Source organism: Pezoporus flaviventris, unplaced genomic scaffold, assembly GCF_033815535.1.
Source record: "Pezoporus flaviventris isolate CSIRO_AGI_PZ_B2104156 unplaced genomic scaffold, CSIRO_AGI_Pfla_v1 ptg000007l, whole genome shotgun sequence".
Lineage (NCBI taxonomy): Eukaryota > Metazoa > Chordata > Aves > Psittaciformes > Psittacidae > Pezoporus > Pezoporus flaviventris.
The window spans coordinates 90,643,538-90,665,408 of NW_026892555.1; the positions used below are offsets into that span (position 1 = coordinate 90,643,538).

A 21,871-nucleotide genomic window follows, 5' to 3' on the forward strand; every position below is an offset into this window, starting at 1 on the left:
CCATGGGTACCAAGACTTTAAAAAATATTAAATGCATGAAGTATGGATACAGTAAAAAACCCATTTTGCTTATAAACTCTGGAAGTTCATGTCAAGAACTAGAAAATACAATTTTCTGTGAATATATGAATGTATGTACAAATGAAATGTGATTGTAATAGTTTACCTAAATTTAAGAAGTTCCTTCTTATTGTAGGAGAACAATGCATACTAAAGGCAGATCATATTTTGAGTCAAATGAACAGTAAGTTTTTAAACACCAAAATGAAAACATTTATGTGTTTTTAATATGCATTTAAGTGAGACAAAAATGTAACTGAGACAGATGCAGCATTTCTTATCATTTTACCTGGATTTTCCAGACCCAGTTAAAAAGTGTATGCTATTGTTAACAGGAATATATAAACATTACATATTACGAATTTCTTTTTGCCTCATTCACTTAGGAAAAGTTGCAGTGTTTTTTTTGCTACTTCCCAGGATGATTAGGCAATTTATTAGGGTAAAAACATTCATTACTTTTAATCAACAGATCAGTTCAGAGGTATATGTATTGCCAGAGGTTTATATCCTTATAAAAACTACAGCAACACCAGCATCTACTTTTTGTCTGAGAAAGTAGCTGCCTTCATGCTGAGCTATTCCATTTCTTTTTCTTCTTTTGCAGTGGAGCTTCCAATTTTTGCTTCTCTGGAACAATTTTTCTTTTTCTTTTTGCTGTTTTACCACTTTTATCAGTCCAACAACCTTTGTTTTTCCTGACTATGGATGGTTTTTCATCTTCATTTGCTGAAAAAAAAAAAAGACAACAAATTATTCACACTGATACTTATGTCCAGTCTGTATAGTCTAAAATGGCACAGACATATTTGTATCTTATTTTATAAAAGGGGTTATGATTTTTTTATTTAGAGTGAAATGTGCAATTTATGCTAGCCTTGTCTGTGATATGAAAATGTCTAGAGATCATGTAAATAGATTACAATACAGAAAAACAACAGCAAAAATCCAACTGCGCAAGACTTCCTAAGTTTCACTCACCTACCCTCAGACCTAGGTAAAAAAAAATAGGCCTCAGACCATTTTTTTTTTAATAGGAAAACAAGACATGCACTTCTATCAAACTATTTCTTCTTCTCTTATCATTCTCAAAAGCTTCACAGTAGCTTCCACAGTAAATTATTCCAGTAAAGAAAACAAAACTTCCATACAATAAAAGTAAAAAGAAGTTTATGTCCTCCATCATACATGAGATGGTATCAGATTGGTAAGGGTATCTATATCACTTGCCGGTGTCTTATCCCCAGTTCTTCAAGATACCAAAACTTTTTCCAATGCATACACTAAAACCGTCCCACTTAGTATATTCCATTCCACAGTCATATCAGCAATTGAAAAAAACATGCAGTTCCCTTACCTTGAGACAATGTTGCAACCTTATCAGAGTTTTCTTTAATTTCTGAAGCTTGGTCAAGCCAGACTGCAAGACAAGTCAGCCTAGCTTTGCTATTGACTTCACACAGTAAAGATGGTACATCTTTAATCTGAATATAGAAAAAAAGATTAATTAAATATTACTTTTGTTTAAATTTACTGAAGTATTTAAAGTGAGAAAGTTTCTTACTGCCCACCTTCCGCTTCCTTTCTGGTGCCTAACAATGTTTAGAACTAGAGACTGCATACCAGTTAATGGTCACATTGTTATACTCTTATTCCTGATACCTTTGTTAGTGGTGGTTTTACAGACAAAAATACCAATGGCTTTAAGAACATATTTTGATACGCAAGCTCAATGGTTAAGTTTAACACGAGGAATAACTAGAATGGTTACAGACATTCCCCCCCCCCCAAAAAAAAAAAGCAATTAATGGTTTCATAAGTTTCTCTAGAGTAATAAGGGTTTATTTTGTACAGCTAAAAAAATTTGAATTAAGTTACTGCATCAGATTCCTTTTCTCCCTTAAAAAGGCAAGGCTGCTGATCAAAAGTAATCCCTTCAGAGTGTGTTTCAAATTGGTTAATTGCAGTTTTATCAGTCAGCTCTGCAAAATACTTGAACAAATATCAGACATCAGGGGATAAGTGTCACAAACGTGCAACATAACAGCATCAGCCTATCAGAAACTACTTGCATTAGGATATTCTACTTCACAGAGCTGAACAGAGCCCACATTTATATAAAGTTTTAAAAAATTTTGCTTGCTCAGGAAGAAAATAACACATTTGGGAAAAATAAGAACGGACAAATTCAGATTAAGATATATAAAGTGTATAAATGCTGTGAGGTATTTATTTGAACTATTGAAGATACTTACAGTGAAATAGAGTAGATCCTTTATTACACGGCAGTACATTAAAAAAAATCTAATTGTGATTTTAAAAGACAAGCCCAGAGCAAACAATAAACATGGGAAACGTTAAAGATAAGACAGGATTCCTTATTGAACTGGGCTACTCAGAACTGTTTGAAAATACAGGAAATGAAAGTACGCAGTACATTAATCTGATTTTTCAAAAGTACAACCTTTGCCCCCTACATGAACAACCACACCCCTTCAACCCCCCAGAGTTTTAAAAGAGCAGCAGCAGTCATCAACATTACAAAAATTCACAGCAGTCCTCAGAACATAATGTAACTGATTACATAGGCATTACATCTGGCCAGGCAGGTCTGAAGGGAAGCATGACTTAGAAAAACAGGAGATGAGATCTCTGTAATATCATCAGATTTTATAGTTTGTTTTAAAAAATTACAATAGAGAAATATGCAAGTGCATAAAAATATGTGCACATACATATACATCTCTACTGAACATAACCTGAAGGAAGATCAGAACATCCAGATTTCAAGCAAAATTTCCTCAGGGACTCAAAATTAATCTTTATGACAGAACTGTCTGCAATTTTGGTTGTCTAGTATTTTTCCATAAATGTAACAAGCAGTTAAATAGACCAACCTTATTAAGATCCAGATTCCACATTTTAATGTAACCATCACTGCATGCAGTAACAATAATGTGCTGTCCTTCTCTTTCAAAACTATAGATATCTTTTATTCTGTGAAGAAAATGTAGTACTTTGTTACTTTATAGCATGGCAGCTCAGTTCAGAACAGAAATCTGACAGAAATTAAGAAGACAGGTATGCAACAGTTTAAAAATCAGTTTGAACAGAAACCCCATGAACAACAGGCAGAAACAGTAATCTGTTTTGATGGCTCTCATTTACAGTGGGAATGCCTGTCTTTGCTAGGCTTGTCAGGATTCCATTCAGAACACTAAAACTTCTAAGCGCACACCATTAACAACATCAATATATTTTAGCTAATGCTTTTGTGTTTTGATAAACTAGAAGCAGCATTTGGACAAATATACTGTGTTCAGTAACAACAGAGAATATGTGATTACCCTCCTATTGTCTGAAAGAAGTACAAGTGGTTTGTTTTATTTAAGCATTAGTAAGACTGGTTAAACATCCTTTACATGGTCTTGCAGGAAGATACTGGTACCTAGTTTCAGAAATACAAAGACCACACACACAGAAGTGTGCAACTCATAAATTTAGAACTGTAGTATTTCTAATTATATATTGTTTTGCAACTTGCAAGGGCAGCACAGTACTCCTGCTCATACTAAAAGCAGACAAGTCTGTCCTAAATTTAACACATAAATTAATGTTCTACACTAAAACAATACCAAAAGTAAAATATGCTGAACATTATAAGTCACTGAACTTTACTGAGTACTCAGCATTGCTATAAATATTTAAATAGTAAATACAGAATACCTGTTTTCATGAGCTTTGAATTCACACAGGCATTTCTGAGAGTCACAGCTGTAGAACCTTATAATTTCATCACCTCCAGCTATGGCAAGAATAGAATCCTTGGAATGGGGTGAAAAAGAAGCAATTAATTTCATATGCTTCAAACCAGCTAATTTCCCATCACCTTTCTGTTTTCAACTTACTGTAATAAATCTAAGTGAAGAAATTCTCTTCTCTGTTGTGATAGTGCCAGTGATTGAAGCTGTGTCAAGTTTGTAGATATCCACTTTATTTGTTATCACAGTCACGTACTTCTCTCCATCAGGGGACCATTTAATTATGTGGGCATCTGTACATATTGATACATCAGTATACACATGTACACAGGCTTTTTGCACTTAATATTGCATGAAAATCTAAAAGTAAGAAATTTTAGAACCTGCTAGACACTGTTTTCTACCTAAGCCTGAGAAAAATTCAGGGGAAAAAAAATAACAACTAAAAAAAATAAAACAACTAAAACAATACTCTTCAATGTTTATTTCTGATTATCAGAAGTGTATTAAGAAGAACAAAACGCATTTATGTAAGTGTCCTGACATAAAATTTCAAGCAATAAAAACATTTACTTTAGTGTTACTGTGTTTTCCTTTCGGTAAATGGTTATTATTGAGGACATAAGTCATATATGCTTGCCTGCTCGTGCAAAAAAGACATTGTGGAAGTTGCTTGCAATTAACTGTCTTCTTGTTTATTCCAGTCTACTTTTCTTTACAAAAAAAACAGATCTAATTCTACTTTTTTAGTGGATTTAGACTGATCTACTCACTTTGCTTCAGGTTTTTGATAAAGGCTGATCGTCCTTCTACAAGATTCCAAGTTCTGAAAGACAACAGTAAATAAAGTGCATTCTGGTTAAAACAGCACAGTGAAACTGAACTGCTGTCTGCTGACATAAGGCATCCAAAGGAAGCTTTTAAGTATCTCTGTGCCTTCTTAATGCAAGAGAAAGTGATGACTTCACATATCACTTGCAGACTATAAGGTTGAATTTGTAATATTTATTTTAGAACCCACCATTAACAGTGCAGTGCAGAAAGGAGCCCAATACCAATTTGTGCTGTTAAAATAGCATTTTATATATTTAAAACCCATATATAAAGCAACATCTAAACACTCCAAGTGAAAAATTACTTTTCTTACACTAAGCAAAACCTGAGAGCTTTCAGAATAAACAAGTGTTCCAAAATGCACATATAATTACACATCTAAAAGTGACTATAAAGAGTCAGAGCACAAAAAGCTAGGAAAAGCAAGGACTGTTTTTAAAAGACTTAAAAATATTGCTGGTACCTAGAACATAAGAAGACAAAACAATGAATTTCTGAACTGTATGCTGTGCAAATATGGTTTATCAGTGTTGCAAAGTCTAGTCCCAAAACGGAATTGTTGCTTATAACAATTTACTGAGAGTTACTGTACTATGACTCTCAGCATTCCTTCATCAGTTTCAACTCACCTTAATGTTTTATCTGTTCCTACTGACAAACATAATTTCCCAGAAGGATGGATAGAAAGAGATGTCACATGCCCCCTGATAAAACCAAAATAACGTGTTAGCCACATATACTCTTTACAAGGAAAATAAACATCAAAATTTATGTGAATAAGCAGAATTAGGAAACTCACTTATGTGCCTTAATGGATTTCAGGCACTCCCATCTTTTTGTGTTCCAGATACAAATTACCCCATCTTCAGCCCCACTCAGTAGATGTGCAGTACCATAGAACTCCAAACAAGTTACTGTGCCTAGAAATAAAAGCCAGTACTATTAACAATGTTGTACATACTGAACAGTTACCACACAGAGAACGAACGAATTAACAGACAAGCTTATAACATCAAAACATGCCAGCTATTACCCCACCCTTAGGAAAATCTGCATTATTTCCTAACTATTTCTTCACAAACCCCCCAAACTTTCCTGTTATATTCAACCACTGATATGATTCAATATATCTATCAGCTGCCTGACAGCCAATACACATCTGAACTCTATCTGGTCTGTTCTCTGAAACAGCAGCGCTCAACCACTGTGGCACAGAGCTTCTATCAGTGGTAAGAAATGCTCCTAAAAAGCCCTGCTTTTGGCACACAGCTGAATTTATTGCACATGCTGCTTCCCATAAGCACCAGATTTACCAGAAGCACCAGATTTATCATATGTGAGTTGAACACAGGTACCATGTTCAGTCTAGCTCTAAGTACTTTGGCTATCAGGAGAAAAAGGACAATCAACACTGAGTTACAAATGACAAAAACATGAGTGCTTTATTTGTTTTTTTTGTTTGTTTGTTGTTTTGGTTTGGGGTTTTTTTTTTTAATTATTGAAAGCAGCCCTGTGGAGAAAGACCTGGGGGTGTTGGTCGATGAGAAGCTCAACATGAGCCAGCTTCAGTGTGCACTCACAGCCCAGAAAGCCAACTGTATCCTGGGCTGCACCAAAACAAGTGTCATCAGCAGGTTGAGGAAAGTGATTCGCCCCCTCTCCTCTGCTCTTGTGAGACCCCACTGCAGTACTGCATCCAGCTCTGAGGCCCCAACATAAGAGGGATGAGGACCTATTGAAGTGAGCCCTGAAGAGGGCCATGAAGATGATCAGAAGGCTGGAGCACCTCTGCTATGAAGACAGGCTGAGACAGTTGGGCTTGTTCAGCCTGAAGATGAAAAAGCTCCTGGCAGATCTTTTAGCGGCCTTCCAGTGTCTAAAGGGGGCCTAAAAGATATCTGGAGAGGGGCATTTTTTAAGGGCATGTAGTGACAGGACAAGGAAGAATGACTTTACACTGATAAAGGGAAGATTTAGATTAGATATTAGGGTGAAGTTCTTTACTATGAGGGTGGTGAGACACTGGAACATGTTGCCCAGAGAAGCTGTGGCTGCTCCACCCCAGGAAGTGTTCAAGGCCAGGTTGGATGGGGCTTTGAGCAAGCTGGTCTAGTGGAAGGTGTCCCTGCCCACGCCAGAAGGTTGGAACTGGATGATCTTTAAGGTCATTTCCAACCCAAACCGTTCTGTGATTCAATGATTTGGATAGCTATTAACTGACTACACAGCTGTAATTCAGGAGACACAAAGTGGGGAATGTACCAGGTTAACTCTTCTGGCAGCAGCATCGTCCTCTCACACACAAGCTCTCTTTTGTGTGGCTCATGTCACACATCTGTGACAGGACAAGGACACTGGGAAAGATGGTTCTGGGGAGTAGGCATGGTCTAGATAGTGTCCTGACCAGACCAGAAATGACTTATGAGCCATTTGTGGGCCATAACTTCATAAACAGTTAAACCTAAAAATAATTGGAAGCCGCTATATTTGTGGAATCATACCCAAAATAATTTTTGGATTTTTATGCTCAAAAGCTTCCTTTGCTTGTATTGTCAGACTTTGATGGCTGCAACACCATCACTATTAAAGACTTACTAAAAAAAAAAAAAAATAGTCAATTTCCTTCTTCTGACAAGGGCCAGTTTTTCTGCTGTAAGTTTCTAACATCAATGTTTTTTATGAGGAGAAGCTCCCTTACCATTGTGCTGCAGCAGTGCCCCATGTTCTACCTTCTTTTTCATGTCATAGATTTGGATTGTCTCATCTTTGCTCCCAGTGACCACATATCTGTTATTCACAGCTACCGCTGACAACGAGGCAGTGTGTGCATGATGTGTAAAATCAGGGGCAACTGTCCAGGACTGTAAATGAACGACAAAATAAACATGTCTCTCTGAAGCTGAACTTCGACTTTATCATCCCGTACTTTCATTTTGTTTCAAGCAAAACATAAAAAAAATTACGTGTAAAAGGCAAAGAAATTACACTTAGCTGTAAGTATAATGGCATTTTACTGAATTAATGCGCTCTTAGGAGATTAGTCTGAACAATTAAGAGTGCAAACCGCCTTCTGTAATGAGCGTTGGCCTTAGATGAAGCTGCATGTGAAAAAGGATCTCCACAGAGATAAATCTCTTGGACAAGGGAGGCGGATTCTTCCTATTTTCCACCATTGGAGGCTGGAGACACGCCTTCCACCTGACACCAGCCTCGCGAGGCACTGTGGCATCTATCCTCTGCACTGCTGTTTACTCCCAGCTCCGCGCTGAACGGCTGCGAAAAACGAGCTCAGACCGCAGCCCCCTGCGACCACGCGGCCGGTCGCTTCCCGCAGCTCCCCCGGGAGCCCTGTCCGCCTTCGGGCCCGAGCAGCAGGGTGGCCGTGGGCCGCTCCCACACCGGCGCCAGCAGCTAGGGGCCGAGCCTGCGGCTGCCAGAGCCTGCCCCGCCCCCGAGGCGCTTTAAAAGCGCGGCCTGCGCCCGGTCCCGCGGCCGCGCAGCAACGAGTCGGTGAGTACTTGGGTGCGTTCTCTCCCCTGCTCTTCCCCTCGCCCCTCAGAGTGGGTTGGCGGGCGGCCGTTAGGGTGCATCCGCTTCCCTCCCGTTCCCTCCGCTTCCCCCATGTTACCTCGGCGGGTCGCACAGCGAACCCGAAGAGAACCTGCTCGTAACAGCCCGCTACCAGCTCCATTCCACCCCAACACGCGGCACTAGCTTGGGGTCCTGCCGCCGTCAGCCGCGGTCCGTCCGCCGCGCTGCCTGCGCCCGCGCCAGTTTTGGGCCCTCGACTAGAGGCCGGCAGCGCTCCGTCGAGGAACGTTCTGCGGCCTCCGGCAACCGTCGCGGAGGAGGAAGTGGTCGGGTGTGGCGGCGGCGTGGGCTCCGTGGGTCAGGCTACGCTGAGGGCAGCCCAAGCGGGAGGTCCTCGCGGGGCGGAAGCGGGGCTCGGCCGCTGCTGATGGCGGCGCGGAGGATGAGAGGCGTTAGTGCTGGGATCGGCGGGTGGGGGAGCTGGGGTGTGAAGGGGCACATCGCGGTGACTGATGCCGGGCTGTGGGGGCAGCCGGCGGGAAAGGGAGCGCGAACCGATCTGCTGCGCGACGGGAGGAGGGAGCGGCATCCTCCCTCCCCGCGGGGCCTCAGCCATCGCCTCACGGGCGGCTGGGCCGCGGGCAGGGCGGGGAAGCCTGGCTAGGCCTCGGCTGTTGGGCCAAAGCGACCCCGCGCCCGGTGACTACCCACCCCCTTGGGGCGCAGCGTAAGGAGCGTCATGGCCATCTCGTGGGGGCCCTGCGGGATTTGCCTTATTTAGTGTTTTTTTTTTCTTCCGCTTCGTGTCTTATCGCGTAGCACAATAAGGGGGAAGCGCGGGTGCTGCGGAGGACCGCGGCCGGGCGGGGCGCACTTCTTGTAGGGCGCCGTGGCTCGTCCCTTCCCGTCGTGCCGAGTGGCTGATAAAAATGCGTCATGCCATGATGCGGCCCTGGCCTGGGCTCGGCGGATCCCCGCTGCCCTGACCCGCATCCGCCTTCAGTGTGAGCGAAATTAACGTCGAGGGGGGTGGCTCGCCCTCTCCTTCGCTGAGTGGTGTGAGCACAGGCGATTTTATTTGCAAATGGCTTCATCTGCCTTTTTGGCAGTGCAAACGTAATAGATATAAGCGTGGAATAAATGGTCTGGTGAAACGCGTGTGTAGTCCAGTTAAAGAGGTGGTTGAATTCTGGAGATTAAAGCTGCCCTACTGCTTAAATGAAAACTAGATGTGATTGTAGCTATGGTTAAGGCAAATGGAAAAAAACGTAAGTTAATACATGCTGTCTTAATGACTTTTAAAATATTTTTGTATTTTAGTGAAAAGATCAAGAGGCAACCTTCAAGATCTGACAGGGAAAGAGCACAAAACTGCAATTTTGCATCAAAGTCCACAGTAACTGATTGAGAAACAGTTGCATCACTCGCCTTGCGATAGCCTGTTGCAATAAAAGGGCTTTGTAGTGTGTGCCATCTTCTGCTAAATCCACACAAGTAAAAAGTGGTAAGTTAAAAATATTATAAGCTTGTGGATTCAGACATTAATATTTCAGTGTTTAGAGCATGGAGGGTTTATGGTTCCTTTTATCAAAAAGTAATGCTTGACTTGGAGAAACATCACTATATGGATGTTTTTATTAATAATGACCTTCTTTGACAGGATGATGTTGCAGATGCTCAGGTAATGAGCACAGTTAGTCTTAGTAAGAGGGCACATGCTAACTTCACTAGTATATGCTTGTATTTAAGGGCTTGTTTCTACTTGACTGCTTTCTTGGGCTCAGAAAGAGTGCAGGGATGGAGTAATTATATGCATGGCTGCTCTAATTATGACATGGCTATCCTGTGTCAGGTCAGTTTAATCCATTTTCAGAGTAATGGTGGTAAAAAATGAGAAATGGTGAATGAACAGCTGTATATGGAAGTAGGTGCAAAATATTTTGCAAATGAAACACTTCTGTATTGATTGATATGGGCTGGGTGACTAGGGTAAAAGGCTTAGAGGCCATAGGAATCAACAGAGAGGTATATATGTCTTCAGGAAAGTGTATTTACTGGTTTAGTGATAGCAGTAAAAGGTTATTGCCAACTCACTGGTAGTGAGTGAAATGGAAGAGGCAAAAGAGAAGATGTACCTGAGAAAATGTGCAGAGAAAGATCACGTTTACCTGTACTGTGCCCTTTTGGTTTATTTCTTTTGTTCTTTAGCATGTAGAAGATACCACAGCTTGTTTTTAGCTGTGTAATTTGTGGTAAAAGTAAAACAACTTTTAATTTGGCTAAAAGAAAAACCCACCCGAAGGGCTGTACAAAATGTATTGAAGCCTCTATCTCTGATGCCTTGTTTTTAAACTATTTCATAATATGGATTTTCTGTGTTATATGTAGGTATTTCAGAAGTAATGTTAAGTTGTAGGTGACTTAAAAGCTCTCTAATTTTCTAGTGCATTTGCTAGTGGGAAAACTTTGTGGACTATTAAATTTTAAGAAAATGAGGATGACTTCTAATCATAATCCCATTGGTCATATACTGTCTTTGTTGCTGTTGCTTTAGCAGTGAAAAGTTAAAACTTGGAAATCTAAGTTCTGAATTAATAACATTAAAAACCTAAGGCAAGGTGAACATCTTTGCAAGTAATTTGTCTGAAGGTTCAGATTCTTCATCTACCTGTTCCTCTCCCATGTTTTTCAGCTGAAGAAGCTGAAACTGAACCTGTGCTGCCATAGTCTTCAAGAAGGGCGGAAGACAGTTTGAGCCATGGCGAGCCAGGTAAGATCATTTGGTCAGAAATTCAGGCTTGCAGTGCCTAAATGGATTCCAGAACCATACTCAGAATTTCTAGTAACTGTAAAGCTGAAATAGCTAGCTTGCTCTGAGTTGGGCATTCTTTTAGTCCTATGATTGCTTCTGGCAATGTAAGTGGTGGCTGTCCTTGGGACACCTACTTGCATCAACTGAAGCAGGTTGGGGGCATAACATTAAGTTTTCCAGTTTGGATTACTTGAGCATGAGTTCTTCTGAAGGACCTTGTGCATAACACTCTCTATATAAGATACACATAGAGGTGTTCTAGCGGAAGAACGTTAAAGCGTGCGTAAGTAAAAAAATGTTGCAAAACACCATTCTTATTTTTGGAAGTCTTCGTTCTTCAGAATCTTGAGGGAGGCAACCTGTGTTAATATGGCTGTTGTCTCCCTTGTCTTTTCTGTAGTTGCCCCACTTCCTTTTTAAACTGTGTTTCTTTGGGTTTTGGTTTTTCTTCTTGTTTTTTTTTTTTTTTGGCAAGAGGTGCTTTTTTTTATGCCTCTTCCTGGCCTTGCGTCTGGGTTTGAGTTTTTCCTCAGCCAAGCTAGTGCCTGTTCCAGGTCTGCTTTCTCCTTGCATTCCATTAATCGGCCTCCTGTTGTTCCTGGCCTGGGAGAGTGAGTCAGAGCTGGGTAGTGAAGAAAGGCATCTCACATAAAAGAATCCCTAGGTGAGGGGAGATAGGGACAGCTGAGATCCCTTCTAGGCAAGAGTGATGATTTCCCTGCCTCTTCATCACTCAGACTGCTGCTGCTGCAGGGTTTTTTGGAGTCCTGGAGCTCGAGTGGAACACAGTCCAGTCCTGAAGCTAATTAACATTTAGGATTGGCCAACATCGGAGTGCTGTCTGCTTTTTCCCTAATTCCAAGAGGAAGCGGTCGATCCTATAGCCAGCTTTACAAGTCAGGGGAATATGGCTGTTCATACAATCCTTTGGCTCTGTTATTTTTGCCAGGCGTTTTCCCCAGAGGCTGCTTTCCCTCATGGGAGGCGGAGGGAGAAATGGGACCCCAGGCTTCTTTCAAGGGCAAGGTGAATATGGGGAAATCACCTGTGGTGATGGGGAGTGGGAGGGAGGAATGTAAATAAGGCTAAATACTATAAAGGTGATTTTTTTTTTTCTCCCAACAGGAATTGCTGGCGAAAAAGAGAGAATGTCTTCAGGCCTACAGCTGGTGGAGAACGCCACAGAAGAAACGGAAGAAAAAGAACAAAATAAAGCCAGGAAGAATAGAGTTTGTCCCTAGTAGTACTGCAGCCAGGTAAAGAACTTTTGAAAGAAGCTCTGACTCTTTATCTGCTGAAATTAATAGTAACCAGTGAATACCATAGCTTATTTTTTAAAATCCTGAAATGGTACACCTGGTGCCTATACATTTAAGTATTGCTAATAGAAATGCATTGCCAATAGAATAATGAAGCTATCTTGTCTGCTTCTGCCATAATTGCTAAGAAGTGGTGGCAAAATAGTTACAGCTTTTTTGAATCATATGGCTGTAACTTGAGTTAATATTTTTTTTCTTGATGCTTTTGTGCTTTCCTCCCCTTCAGACAATAAATGCCCTTTAAAATGCTTTTTCCTATTTTTATTGTGAAAGTGGCAGAATGGACCCAGATAAATTGAGAACTCGGTGTGAGAGTGGTGGCATTGCAGTTCTGTACATTACTCTGCAGAGCTTTGCAGTCAGTACTGCTCTCAGAGTTTATTTCCTTATTTGTGCAGTGATAACTACCTGCCTGTATGTTAGGTACCTTAATACTGCAATCAGCTACCTTAGTCTCAAGCTTGAAAATTGTTCTCTCATCTTTTTAAAGACCAGATTATTCAATATTTGTTGGGGAGCTTACTCCAGAAGTGGATGATTTCCAGCTCTATGACTATTTCCTAAAGAGGTACCCCTCATGCATTGACTGCAAAATAGCAACAGATCTGCTGGGATACTCCAGGTAATGCCTGTGAAAATTTGTAATGCTGTCAATGTTTGCTTCTATAAGTAACATACAAGAACTTGCACTGGAACCATTTCTACGTTTTCTTCAGATGTGGGAAGAGAGAGTAGTCTCTAGGATTATATTTTTTTGTCTTTTAATGGCATAAATCCTCATGTCTAAAACTTTCTGGTGTAAGCAGTTAACGTAATCTTCCGTTTAGCCATATGTGTATCTGCATGAAAGCAGCTAGATGGTGGGAGAAGGGAGAGGTGTCACCAAAATATGTGCTGCTGTGCTTACATACAGTAGTGCGTCCATGTAGTCTTTTGCAGTACTGAAGACGGTAATTGCCTTTTTACATGTGGGAGAAAAGTGTAAGGCCTGGCTAATCTTGGGGTTGGGAGATTGAAACTGTATTAACAGCTAGTAAAAAAAGCTTAGAAGTTATACTCGCCAGGCAGTGAGTCAAGCAGGGATGAGCGAGTTTACTCGAGCTGGCTGTAATAGACTAATTCAAGAAGCTTCAGAGAAAAGAAGTTTAAAAAGAATGATAGTAGGAGTGGGTTAATAATTAACTTCTGTAGATGCAGAAACGTGGAATCTGATTACTTACACAGATAGCAATTAAACTGTACAGTTTCATTGGCTCTCAGCAAGTTGCATCGTAATGCTATCAAAGAACAAGCTTTTGGCCCAAGATTTTAATTTTGTGAAAGCATCTTCTGTGTAAGTGCACATGCCAGAGAGGTTGCTTAGCTAATAGAAGCTATAGTAGCTGCTATCTTTGGGTTTCTTCTTTTTTGTAGAAGACAAATTGAATTCATTAGCTTTGTAACTGTTATGCATACTAGAATTTATTTTCTCCCTTTTGCAAATTGTAGAGGGTATGCCTTTGTCAGATTTGGTGAGCAAGGTGATCAGATGAGGGCACTGCAAGACTGCCAGAATGCACCAGGTCTGGGGGGAAAACGAATCCGGCTGAGCATAGGAATTTCTAAAAGGTAATAAATGAGTTGTGCATTGATACAATAATTCTAAATAATCAGATTCTTGTAGCTCTGCCTTTTTAAAGTCTGTGGCTCCTGTATAATGGCTGTACACACAATGCAGTCTGCAAAATCAAAAATGCAGAAGCACTGTTTTGACTCAACCTTTCAGGATTGCTGGGGGAATCTAACTCTAAGTCTAGCCAGATCATGTAACTTGGGCTTACCTGCTGTTGTAACCAGCCTTAATTCTTACAATAGCAAAGCTGAATGCATTCATAGGTATTTTCCAGGACTGGGCCTGAAGCAGGTAGAAGGAACAAGAAGTGTTCTTGCATGCTGGGGAGCTTTTCTTCTAGACCTTTCTCTCTAGTTTAGGCAGTGTAGCACATAACTGTTTTTTAGGCTGGCAGAGAAGGGATCTTTTAAGTGGAAAAATACAGAATATAGTAGGGAAGAAGCTAAAGGAGATGTTGCTGAAGCAATTTTAGAATATTATGCTTTTCAAGTGGTTGGGGCAGCAGGAAATTTAGAATGGCTTGATTTTGAGAGGGTTTATTACTGTGCCTGCTCTCTTCTCTCTGTCGGTTATTTAAGGCAATTCAAGTCTATGAACAGAGAGTTGATACCAGATTTGATAAACTTTGATACTCTGGATAATTCTGTAAATGTCGCCTCTGCTTTACAATGGAAATGCTCTTATGCAAGAGAGCACTGTCCAGAATAACATTGACTAAATTATTTGCAAACACGAAGAGGTCACAGAGAAACATGTTTCTTCACTTCTGCTGTCCAGAAGAATGTTGGCAGTACTTCCAGATTTTTCTTTCATACAGAGATGCATGTAGGAGAGAAATTAGCAGCAGAAGACTTTGAGACATTATGTAGTTGTTTGTTTACTACAGTAGCAAGACAATAGGATACCTGATTGAGAACATGTGTAGCTTCACAGTCATGAAACTAACATAGGTATCAAAATACACATCGGTAATCTGTATCTGTTTCTGAATGGCTGAGTACTATACTTTCTCAGCATCAAAATATCCAGCCATCAGAGTAGTTTGTCACTAAGACGCTTACATTGGAAACTCTTCTTTCTGAGCTCCTTCAGTTTGCATTCTTGACAAAAAGCCTGGTTCTGAGTTTTCTGTAATGAGGTAGGGATGCACAGAAATTGGACTCTGCAAACACAGGAGGCCTGCCTGAACGAAGCCAGTGAAGTAATATCTTAAACATAAAGGATTATTTTTGAATGTGCAGCTGGACTTCGTGAATGTATTTTCATGTGGTGTGCCTCTGGTTTTGTACCTCTGTTCTATTACAGACAACACTTGTGCATTGATTCTAGTGTGAACTTGTCCCTGGGAAAATGTATTCAGGTGAAAGAAAGTAGTGAAAACTAATCAGCTGGCCCTATGGTATGAACCAAACAAAAGATAGACTGAACACATCTTTAAAGCAGCTGTGCTTGACCAGTGTCTCTGCTCTTAATAAATTTGACTTCTATCAGTAGCTTGCTTGTACAGATACTAAATATGCTCAAAATGAATACCAATAAGCATCATGATGTGCGTTAATCTGTGAAAATGAATGCTTTTGGTATTGCAGAGGTGAGAGAATTTGCTTCTGTATAAACTTGAGATCTTGTGCTGTGATTTAGACTGTTGCTTTTGGGCAACTATTCAGAAAAGCTTCCTTTTAAACTTGGAAGTCTGTAAGTTAGTAAATTGTTTAACTTCAGAACTGGGTTTGCAGTTTATTCTTCTCAAATTCTAACTCTGTGTAACCTCTCATGTTGCAGACTGAAAGCAGAATTCCAGCGGTACCAGTCATACAACTACAATGACTATTACCAAGATTATCAGAACTACTACTCGCAGTGGAATTATGATCCTTATGCTGACTACAACTACAGCTCCTATACTCCCTATGATAACATGCAAGCTGTTGGAGACTGCTCTTTAGGAGATACTCTTATGGCTCCAGCTGTTTTTGAGGTAAAGATACTACACATTTGCTTTAAAGAAAAAAGTTCACAAATTGTAAGTTGTGTGAATTATATGAGAGCACAAAGTCCTAAAACTGAAATTGTGCTTTCTGCTTAGTGTGGGTGTTAAAATAACAGGCGTCATTGAGAAGTATCTTTTAAGTGCTTAAGTACTGCATCTGTAGAATCAGAGATTAATACATCATTATTCATGTATGCCAAATAACAGTTCTGATGGCCTACTTGTGTAGGCTTCCTCTCTTGCTGTTTTTCTGATGCACTTTGCTTAATGCAAATTGAAGAATTATTTTAGGATGGTCTTACCTTAGATCAGCTAATTTTTCAAGTGGAACTTCCAGAAGTCCTTTCCAACCTGAACTATACTGTTACCATAAAAGTTGGTTGGAGAAACTGTGATGGTTGGAGACTGTGATTTGGGAGTACAAAGTTATTTTGTATTCATGATGCTTTCCAAAATGGATTATGATTATAATTCAATTTAAAAGTTTTTTTTTTCTCTTTAGGAAACTTCAGCTATGACTGAAATCAATGATGACCTAATAACTGAAGGTAACTGAGTTTAGCCATACTTGGCCCTTTAACAATATAAGCCAATGAGTATTGAATGACAAATGTTTTGCAAATTCAGCTGATACAGTGGGACCTTCTGTGTGCTAAAGTTGAGATGAGGTTAGGATTTTAAAGCTGACAGTGGTAGACTACATCAAGTAGAATGGAACGTTGTCAACAACACAGTAGGTTTTGTTTTAACTTTGCCTTCATTCTCCTTCTGAAATGGTCTGATACTGAATTTGTGATGTCTGTGTATTGATTTTGCTAAGCATATTCTGCATTAAACTCATGAATATGCAAAAGCTTTGTTGGAGAACCCTGAGGTAAAAGCTTACATTGCAGGTCCTAAAAGGAAGATTCAGCTTGTGCCTAAAAATTTGGTACAAAACTTAATTGTTTGGCCTGAAAAGTTTTCAGGCAGTTCCTTGCATAGAGACAGTCTTGTCAGTGTTCAGAAACTGTCCTCTCTAACACACATTGTAGTAGAAACTAAATTAATTTGGGGAAATTTCCATAGTTAATTACCCTTAAATCTGTTCTTTATCTTGGAATGCCAGTGTAGTCCTAGCATTCTAATATGCAAATTCCAGAAGAAGCTGGACTTGTCAGATTTGTTAAAATTCTAGGTGAAAAAACATCTTGCTACCTTTACTATTAAATCCATCACATTTAACTAAAACACATTTTACTAGTCATTTACTTTTTTGTGTATGTGTGCATCCCTCCCACTTGTACTTACCAGACTTTTATTTTCAGATCCACAACTTTACTTGGATGTTGATGAAATGAACAGACAATTTATGGAGACAAGTGAAGAACTCTATGATTCCCTCATGAATTGTCACTGGCAGCCTCTGGATACGGTCACTTCTGACATCCCCTCTGCTATTTAAGTGTCTTATATAGCATGACCGTAACGACCAAGGTGCTAAAATTACATTTCTTCTACATTACTCTAGATCATAAGTTTTAAAGCACAATGATAGGTTGGGTTTTTTGCTATGCTTTTGACAGTTTCTGTAATTTTTTTTTGTTCATCACTCAGAGCATCTTGAAATCATGTAAATATTCTAGAAATGTAAAGAGTTCAATAGGGTCTAAAGATAGACTTGCCTGTGTAAATAAAATTTTGTTTCTGCAAACCTGCCAGCAAGGGATTTTACTTACATACGTGAAGCACATTCTCTTCTGGCTTGTGGTATTCCACCTGCCACTGCATGGACATCAGGAGTAGGGAAAACTAGTTCTCACATACTTCCAAGTTACCTAGGCAATCTCTTACAAGCTCTTAACACATTTGATTAGATGGCATGTGTATATGGGAGATGCTCCCAGAGTTTGCCATGGGAATGCTTGGGCTGCTTCTGCAGTCTGCTGGCACTCACTGTAGTACTGTTGATCTGTTAGGTCAGTTAAAATTGCTTTATCAATACATGATTTTAAACATAGATAAGGGCAAACTTTCAGCTGCCATAGCTGCAAACATTCCAAAGACTAAACATGATCCCTACTGACAATTTTATTCCACCCTTCCTCCTGTTAATCTTCTCAACTGACACTTCACAGCAAAGAAACTGGTGTAACATAATACATGCTCTTAAAACCTAAAAATCCTCTGAGAAAATAATTTTTTAAAAGGAAGAAAGTTAACCGTTGAAAATAAAAAGATCCTAGTAAAACTTGTCACCTAAATTGCTAAACATCTAATTTATTTTTTATTTTTCTTTTCAGTTTTTGTGCTCGGGTGTTTGATAGTGATGAGGTTATAAAATTTTTGTAGTATGAAGAGTTTTCAGTATTTGAGTCAAAGGAGACTAGGGGAGGTAGCAATGAGGAAAGTTCTGCTTTAAGCTAGCTACTTCTGAGTAGCTTCTTCTAAACTCTTCTTATAAGGAAGGGTATAAAGTATTTTCCAGTCATAAGAACTTCTTAAGCCCATGTGTTTGCAAAAGTATTTACTCTGCTTAATTTACATGATAAAATAAATTGGGCCGGAAACAGAAGAATACTCTTCCAAGAAAACCGGTATCAGAAGTTATCAGAGCTAATAGCTGTGGAAGCTACTAAAGCTAGTGAAGACATTTGCCATGTGTGTTTTTGGGGCAGCCTAAACCATAATTGCTATGATGGCAGATGAAGTTCTCTGGCTTTTTTTAATGACTTAATTACATTAAAATTGTGTTCATAATCTATGTGCTGTTCTTAAATTTGAAATGTTGTATTTCAGAGTGAAGATGATGTTGGCAGATCATTTCTAGCTGCTAATTAGATTCTCTTTACAGCTTAATTTTCAGCTAGGAATATTTTTCAAAATTACTCCCATGAAATGCAGATTTTCTAAAACACAAAAGGCTTTTGGAGTACTAGAGGAAGTTCGTTCTTCCTGGATTTTTTTGTAGATACGCATGTAGGAAGAGACAGCAAAAAATCTCACCTAGGCAGGAGGAGTAGCATCGCAGTTATAGGAACTGTTTTCCCTGGAGAGATCTAGTTGCAAGGTAATTGCAACTGCTTGGAGTTCGGATTTCTTGGATGAACGTTTCCCTTGTGTGAAGTGGTAAGGCTTTGGAGGGTGATGGTAGAGAGACAGTTAATGAGAATATGTCAGGAAGTGGAGTAAATAAAGCAAAGAGAATCTGGGTAGGAAAGGGGGTGCTTGTGTGCCTGCATAGAATTGTTTCAGAGAACTGCAGTAGGGAGGAAACTCAAGTTAGTATGTGCAGACTTCTTGAATTTGGATGGGAGTATTAAGCTTCAAAACCATACAGGATTTGATGCCACTTCAGTTGTGGTGTATAGCTGTGTTGCTTGAGCTGGGTAATACGAAAAGGTTTGTTAAGGGATTTTGTACCAATCAAGCAGCATGACAGCTTGCAGGTCTGTGCTGTATTGTATTGTGCTTTGAAGTGGCTTGCATATCATCACCTAACATTGTACTGAAGTTGCAGCAAGTAACTTTTTAAAAGCTTTTCTTGCATTACCAGTTGAAAATGAGATGCTAAAGATATGCATTGGCTCAGCAGAACTCCTATGGAGCATCTATGCTACTTTTTTTTGTATTTGGGAGGTTGACTATATAATAAGGAGCCCATGTAGCTATGGGATTTTGCTTAAGTCTGACACTGTACTACCACAGTATGTAAACCTCAAACAAAGTTACAGTCTGTAGCCACCCCATTCATGCATATTTTACCTGTTAACAAGGTCTCTGGACTAGAGACTGTTTCAGACATGCATGTGCCTTTTGTAAGTACCCATATAGTGAAAATTCTGTGAAGGTAATGCAGTGAAAGAGGTGGTTTGGGCTGCTGTTTCTCCCAACCTGAGAAATGTCGGGGCTGTATTTTCTTCCAGTCAACATATGAGCAAAATGAGGCAAGAATCTGTTGAGAGGGAGCCCATGTGATACTGTCCTAAAATAGTTCTCTGACCTCTTTTTCTGTCTCCTGAGCCTTGCTAGCTTATTCCTACTTCCAGTTAGGAGTGCATATGTGGGATCAAGATCGTGTGTGCAGCACATACTCTTTACAGGAAAGGCACTGTAGAATTTCTTCCCTGTATTACTGGTGTGGTGTTACCCATAAACCCCAAATACAGGAAACAGTGAGTGTATCACAACTGTGAGAATATGTTGCTGAGACTTTCTACTGAGTAAGCTTACAGTTCTTCCACAACTGTCCATCTGCATTAGCTAGTTTAAGAAACACCTGAACACATGCTCATGCCTGCCATCAGTTCTACAAAGATCTGATTGCAGTGGGAGCATTTAAAAACAAAACACAAGTTTTAGAAGCAACTTTTTCAACACCAGTCTATTCTAGTTGTGTTTTGTCTCTATTTTACCCAGCTGAAATGTGTGGTTGGTGGTTTTTTGTTTTTTAAGCTTGATGTTTTTTTTCCCCCCCCAAGAATATCTAATACTGGTTTTATAAACTCTTCATTGCACCTAGCTGTGATAGTGCCTTTACTCAAAACCTGCTCATTTCTTTGAGTTGTGTTTTTGTTTTCTATCCCTTCTCTGCACAAAGAGGTTTTAGTAGGATGAGGGGCTGCTAAACCTATAGTCAGTGAGTAGGGAGAAGGAAACAGGCCAAAAAGGGTGAGGAGTACTTAGAAAGGGTACAAAACAGTTAAATGGTACTTAAGCCATGAATGTTTCTTTTTGCAGGGATGCTCTTGGACCAACAGCTTCTTTCTAGCGCTACCTCAAAGTAACTTGCAGATATAACTCACAGGGAAGATTGATCAAATGGTGATGATCCCTATCATTCTGCTGGAGATTATACATATTTGCCTTTTGTTTTGTCTTACCTCTAATAACATATATTTAAGTTCAGTGACTCATGTCAATAGACATTGTTTGACTACATCAAATATTTCTGAGTCATGAGTGTCATTAAAGGCATGTCACTGTATGGAAATTGTTCTAAATAAGTAAAATGGAAGTAAAATAAGTAAATAAAGCAGCACTTGAATTTACAGAGCAAACATAATGTAGCTGCCTTTGACACCTCCATGGAAGAGAAAATTGTGTGTACAGGTTGCTCAATACATGTGGTGTGCATCAGAAATGGGGAGTCTTGTTTTCAATTTGCCCAGCTCTTAACATGTCCAGTGCAGAAGTGGTTTTAGTCAGTTCCCCACATAGGTATCATCTTAAGTGTCAGTGTTGCTGCTGAACATCTGTTACCAAAAGGCACAGTTTGTGTCCCTTGGTAAATCTTGGGCTTCCCATAATGTAAATATGTTATGATACATTCTTCCTTGCCCTTTCCTCAGTTGGAATTTAGCAGGATAATTGCTTCCTGGACAGAAGAGAGTTACAATTCCAGGCTAAAATGCTAGTCTTTTCTTGTATTTTGGTGACTGACACAGTTTTGTTTGTGTTTTTTTTTTTTTTTAATAGCATATTGTAAAAATGGAGCCTTGTCCTAAAACTGGGCTGCAGGTGTTGCACACCAGTTTACATGAAGTGAGGCAGTTCTTGCAGGTGACTTTACACATCTGCAGGGGGTTTATCTACCACTGTGAGGCATCCCACTTCACACACAGTTGTACTTATGGCAGTAGGGTAGGAGAGGAAGAGACTGGAGTTCTCTGCTTCATTAGAAGATACACCTGGAAAGTAATTCCATGCTGTGGTAATTTGGGAAATACTCATCTTTAGGTAACCATGAGAGCAGGACTGAGATATGGAGGAGCAGCAGGTTGTGTAGGAAAGCTGGGGAAGATACTGATGAGGTTAAAAAACATTACAAAGCCAAGACTAGGCAGTACCAGTCTGCAACAGCCTTCCTTCTGGAAGTAGTTCCTTCGCTGCTGTGGGTGGTTTGCATATCTTCAGGCCTTTGAAATCACCTGTACTGGTTTGAGTTCCCCAAATCCCCACACCGAGTGTGAG

At 39.8% G+C, this 21,871-nt stretch overlaps 2 protein-coding genes across 7 annotated transcripts; one reads left to right on the forward strand and one right to left on the reverse strand.

Moving 5' to 3' along the window:
- Window positions 1–265: 265 nt before the first annotated feature.
- Window positions 266–8,508, reverse strand: PAK1IP1 (PAK1 interacting protein 1). Of its 2 annotated transcripts, none has more exons than XM_061449488.1 (10): window positions 8,284–8,508; window positions 7,354–7,516; window positions 5,455–5,575; window positions 5,285–5,359; window positions 4,595–4,647; window positions 3,969–4,114; window positions 3,787–3,884; window positions 2,958–3,057; window positions 1,418–1,544; window positions 266–789 (listed from the first exon to the last, which is right to left on the reverse strand). In XM_061449488.1, the coding sequence occupies exons 1-10, from the start codon at window positions 8,344–8,346 to the stop codon at window positions 629–631; spliced, it is 1,107 nt and encodes a 368-aa protein (XP_061305472.1). In that variant the 5' UTR covers window positions 8,347–8,508; the 3' UTR covers window positions 266–628. The 2 variants fall into 2 exon arrangements, with proteins under 2 accessions (XP_061305472.1, XP_061305473.1); XM_061449489.1 differs by lacking the exon at window positions 8,284–8,508 and adding an exon at window positions 7,854–8,036.
- On the forward strand, window positions 8,042–20,951 carry LOC133267284 (tRNA selenocysteine 1-associated protein 1-like). 5 transcript variants are annotated; one of them, XM_061449491.1, is made up of 11 exons: window positions 8,522–8,637; window positions 9,507–9,690; window positions 10,879–10,956; window positions 11,948–12,024; window positions 12,124–12,254; window positions 12,808–12,939; window positions 13,806–13,925; window positions 15,712–15,907; window positions 16,422–16,467; window positions 17,227–17,395; window positions 20,639–20,951. In XM_061449491.1, the coding sequence occupies exons 4-10, from the start codon at window positions 11,995–11,997 to the stop codon at window positions 17,361–17,363; spliced, it is 792 nt and encodes a 263-aa protein (XP_061305475.1). In that variant the 5' UTR covers window positions 8,522–8,637; window positions 9,507–9,690; window positions 10,879–10,956; window positions 11,948–11,994; the 3' UTR covers window positions 17,364–17,395; window positions 20,639–20,951. The 5 variants fall into 5 exon arrangements, with proteins under 5 accessions (XP_061305476.1, XP_061305475.1, XP_061305474.1 ...); XM_061449492.1 differs by lacking the exons at window positions 8,522–8,637; window positions 20,639–20,951 and adding an exon at window positions 8,042–8,165 and having other exon boundaries at window positions 17,227–17,612; XM_061449490.1 differs by lacking the exon at window positions 20,639–20,951 and having other exon boundaries at window positions 17,227–17,612.
- The last annotated feature ends 920 nt before the right edge of the window (window positions 20,952–21,871 follow it).

Bases quoted from the DNA above. Each gene is read 5' to 3' on its own strand.
- PAK1IP1 (XM_061449488.1), bottom strand. From the start codon at position 8,346: ATGGAGCTGGTAGCGGGCTGTTACGAGCAGGTTCTCTTCGGGTTCGCT. The intron at 4,115-4,594 runs GTGAGTAGATCA...CAATATGTACAG, and splicing joins TATCAAAAACCTGAAGCAAA to ATGCCCACATAATTAAATGG. The intron at 3,058-3,786 runs GTATTCTGTATT...TTTTCTTCACAG, and splicing joins TTCAAAGCTCATGAAAACAG to AATAAAAGATATCTATAGTT.
- LOC133267284 (XM_061449492.1), top strand. From the start codon at position 11,995: ATGGGACCCCAGGCTTCTTTCAAGGGCAAG. The intron at 12,025-12,123 runs GTGAATATGGGG...TTCTCCCAACAG, and splicing joins AGGCTTCTTTCAAGGGCAAG to GAATTGCTGGCGAAAAAGAG. The intron at 12,940-13,805 runs GTAATGCCTGTG...TGCAAATTGTAG, and splicing joins GATCTGCTGGGATACTCCAG to AGGGTATGCCTTTGTCAGAT.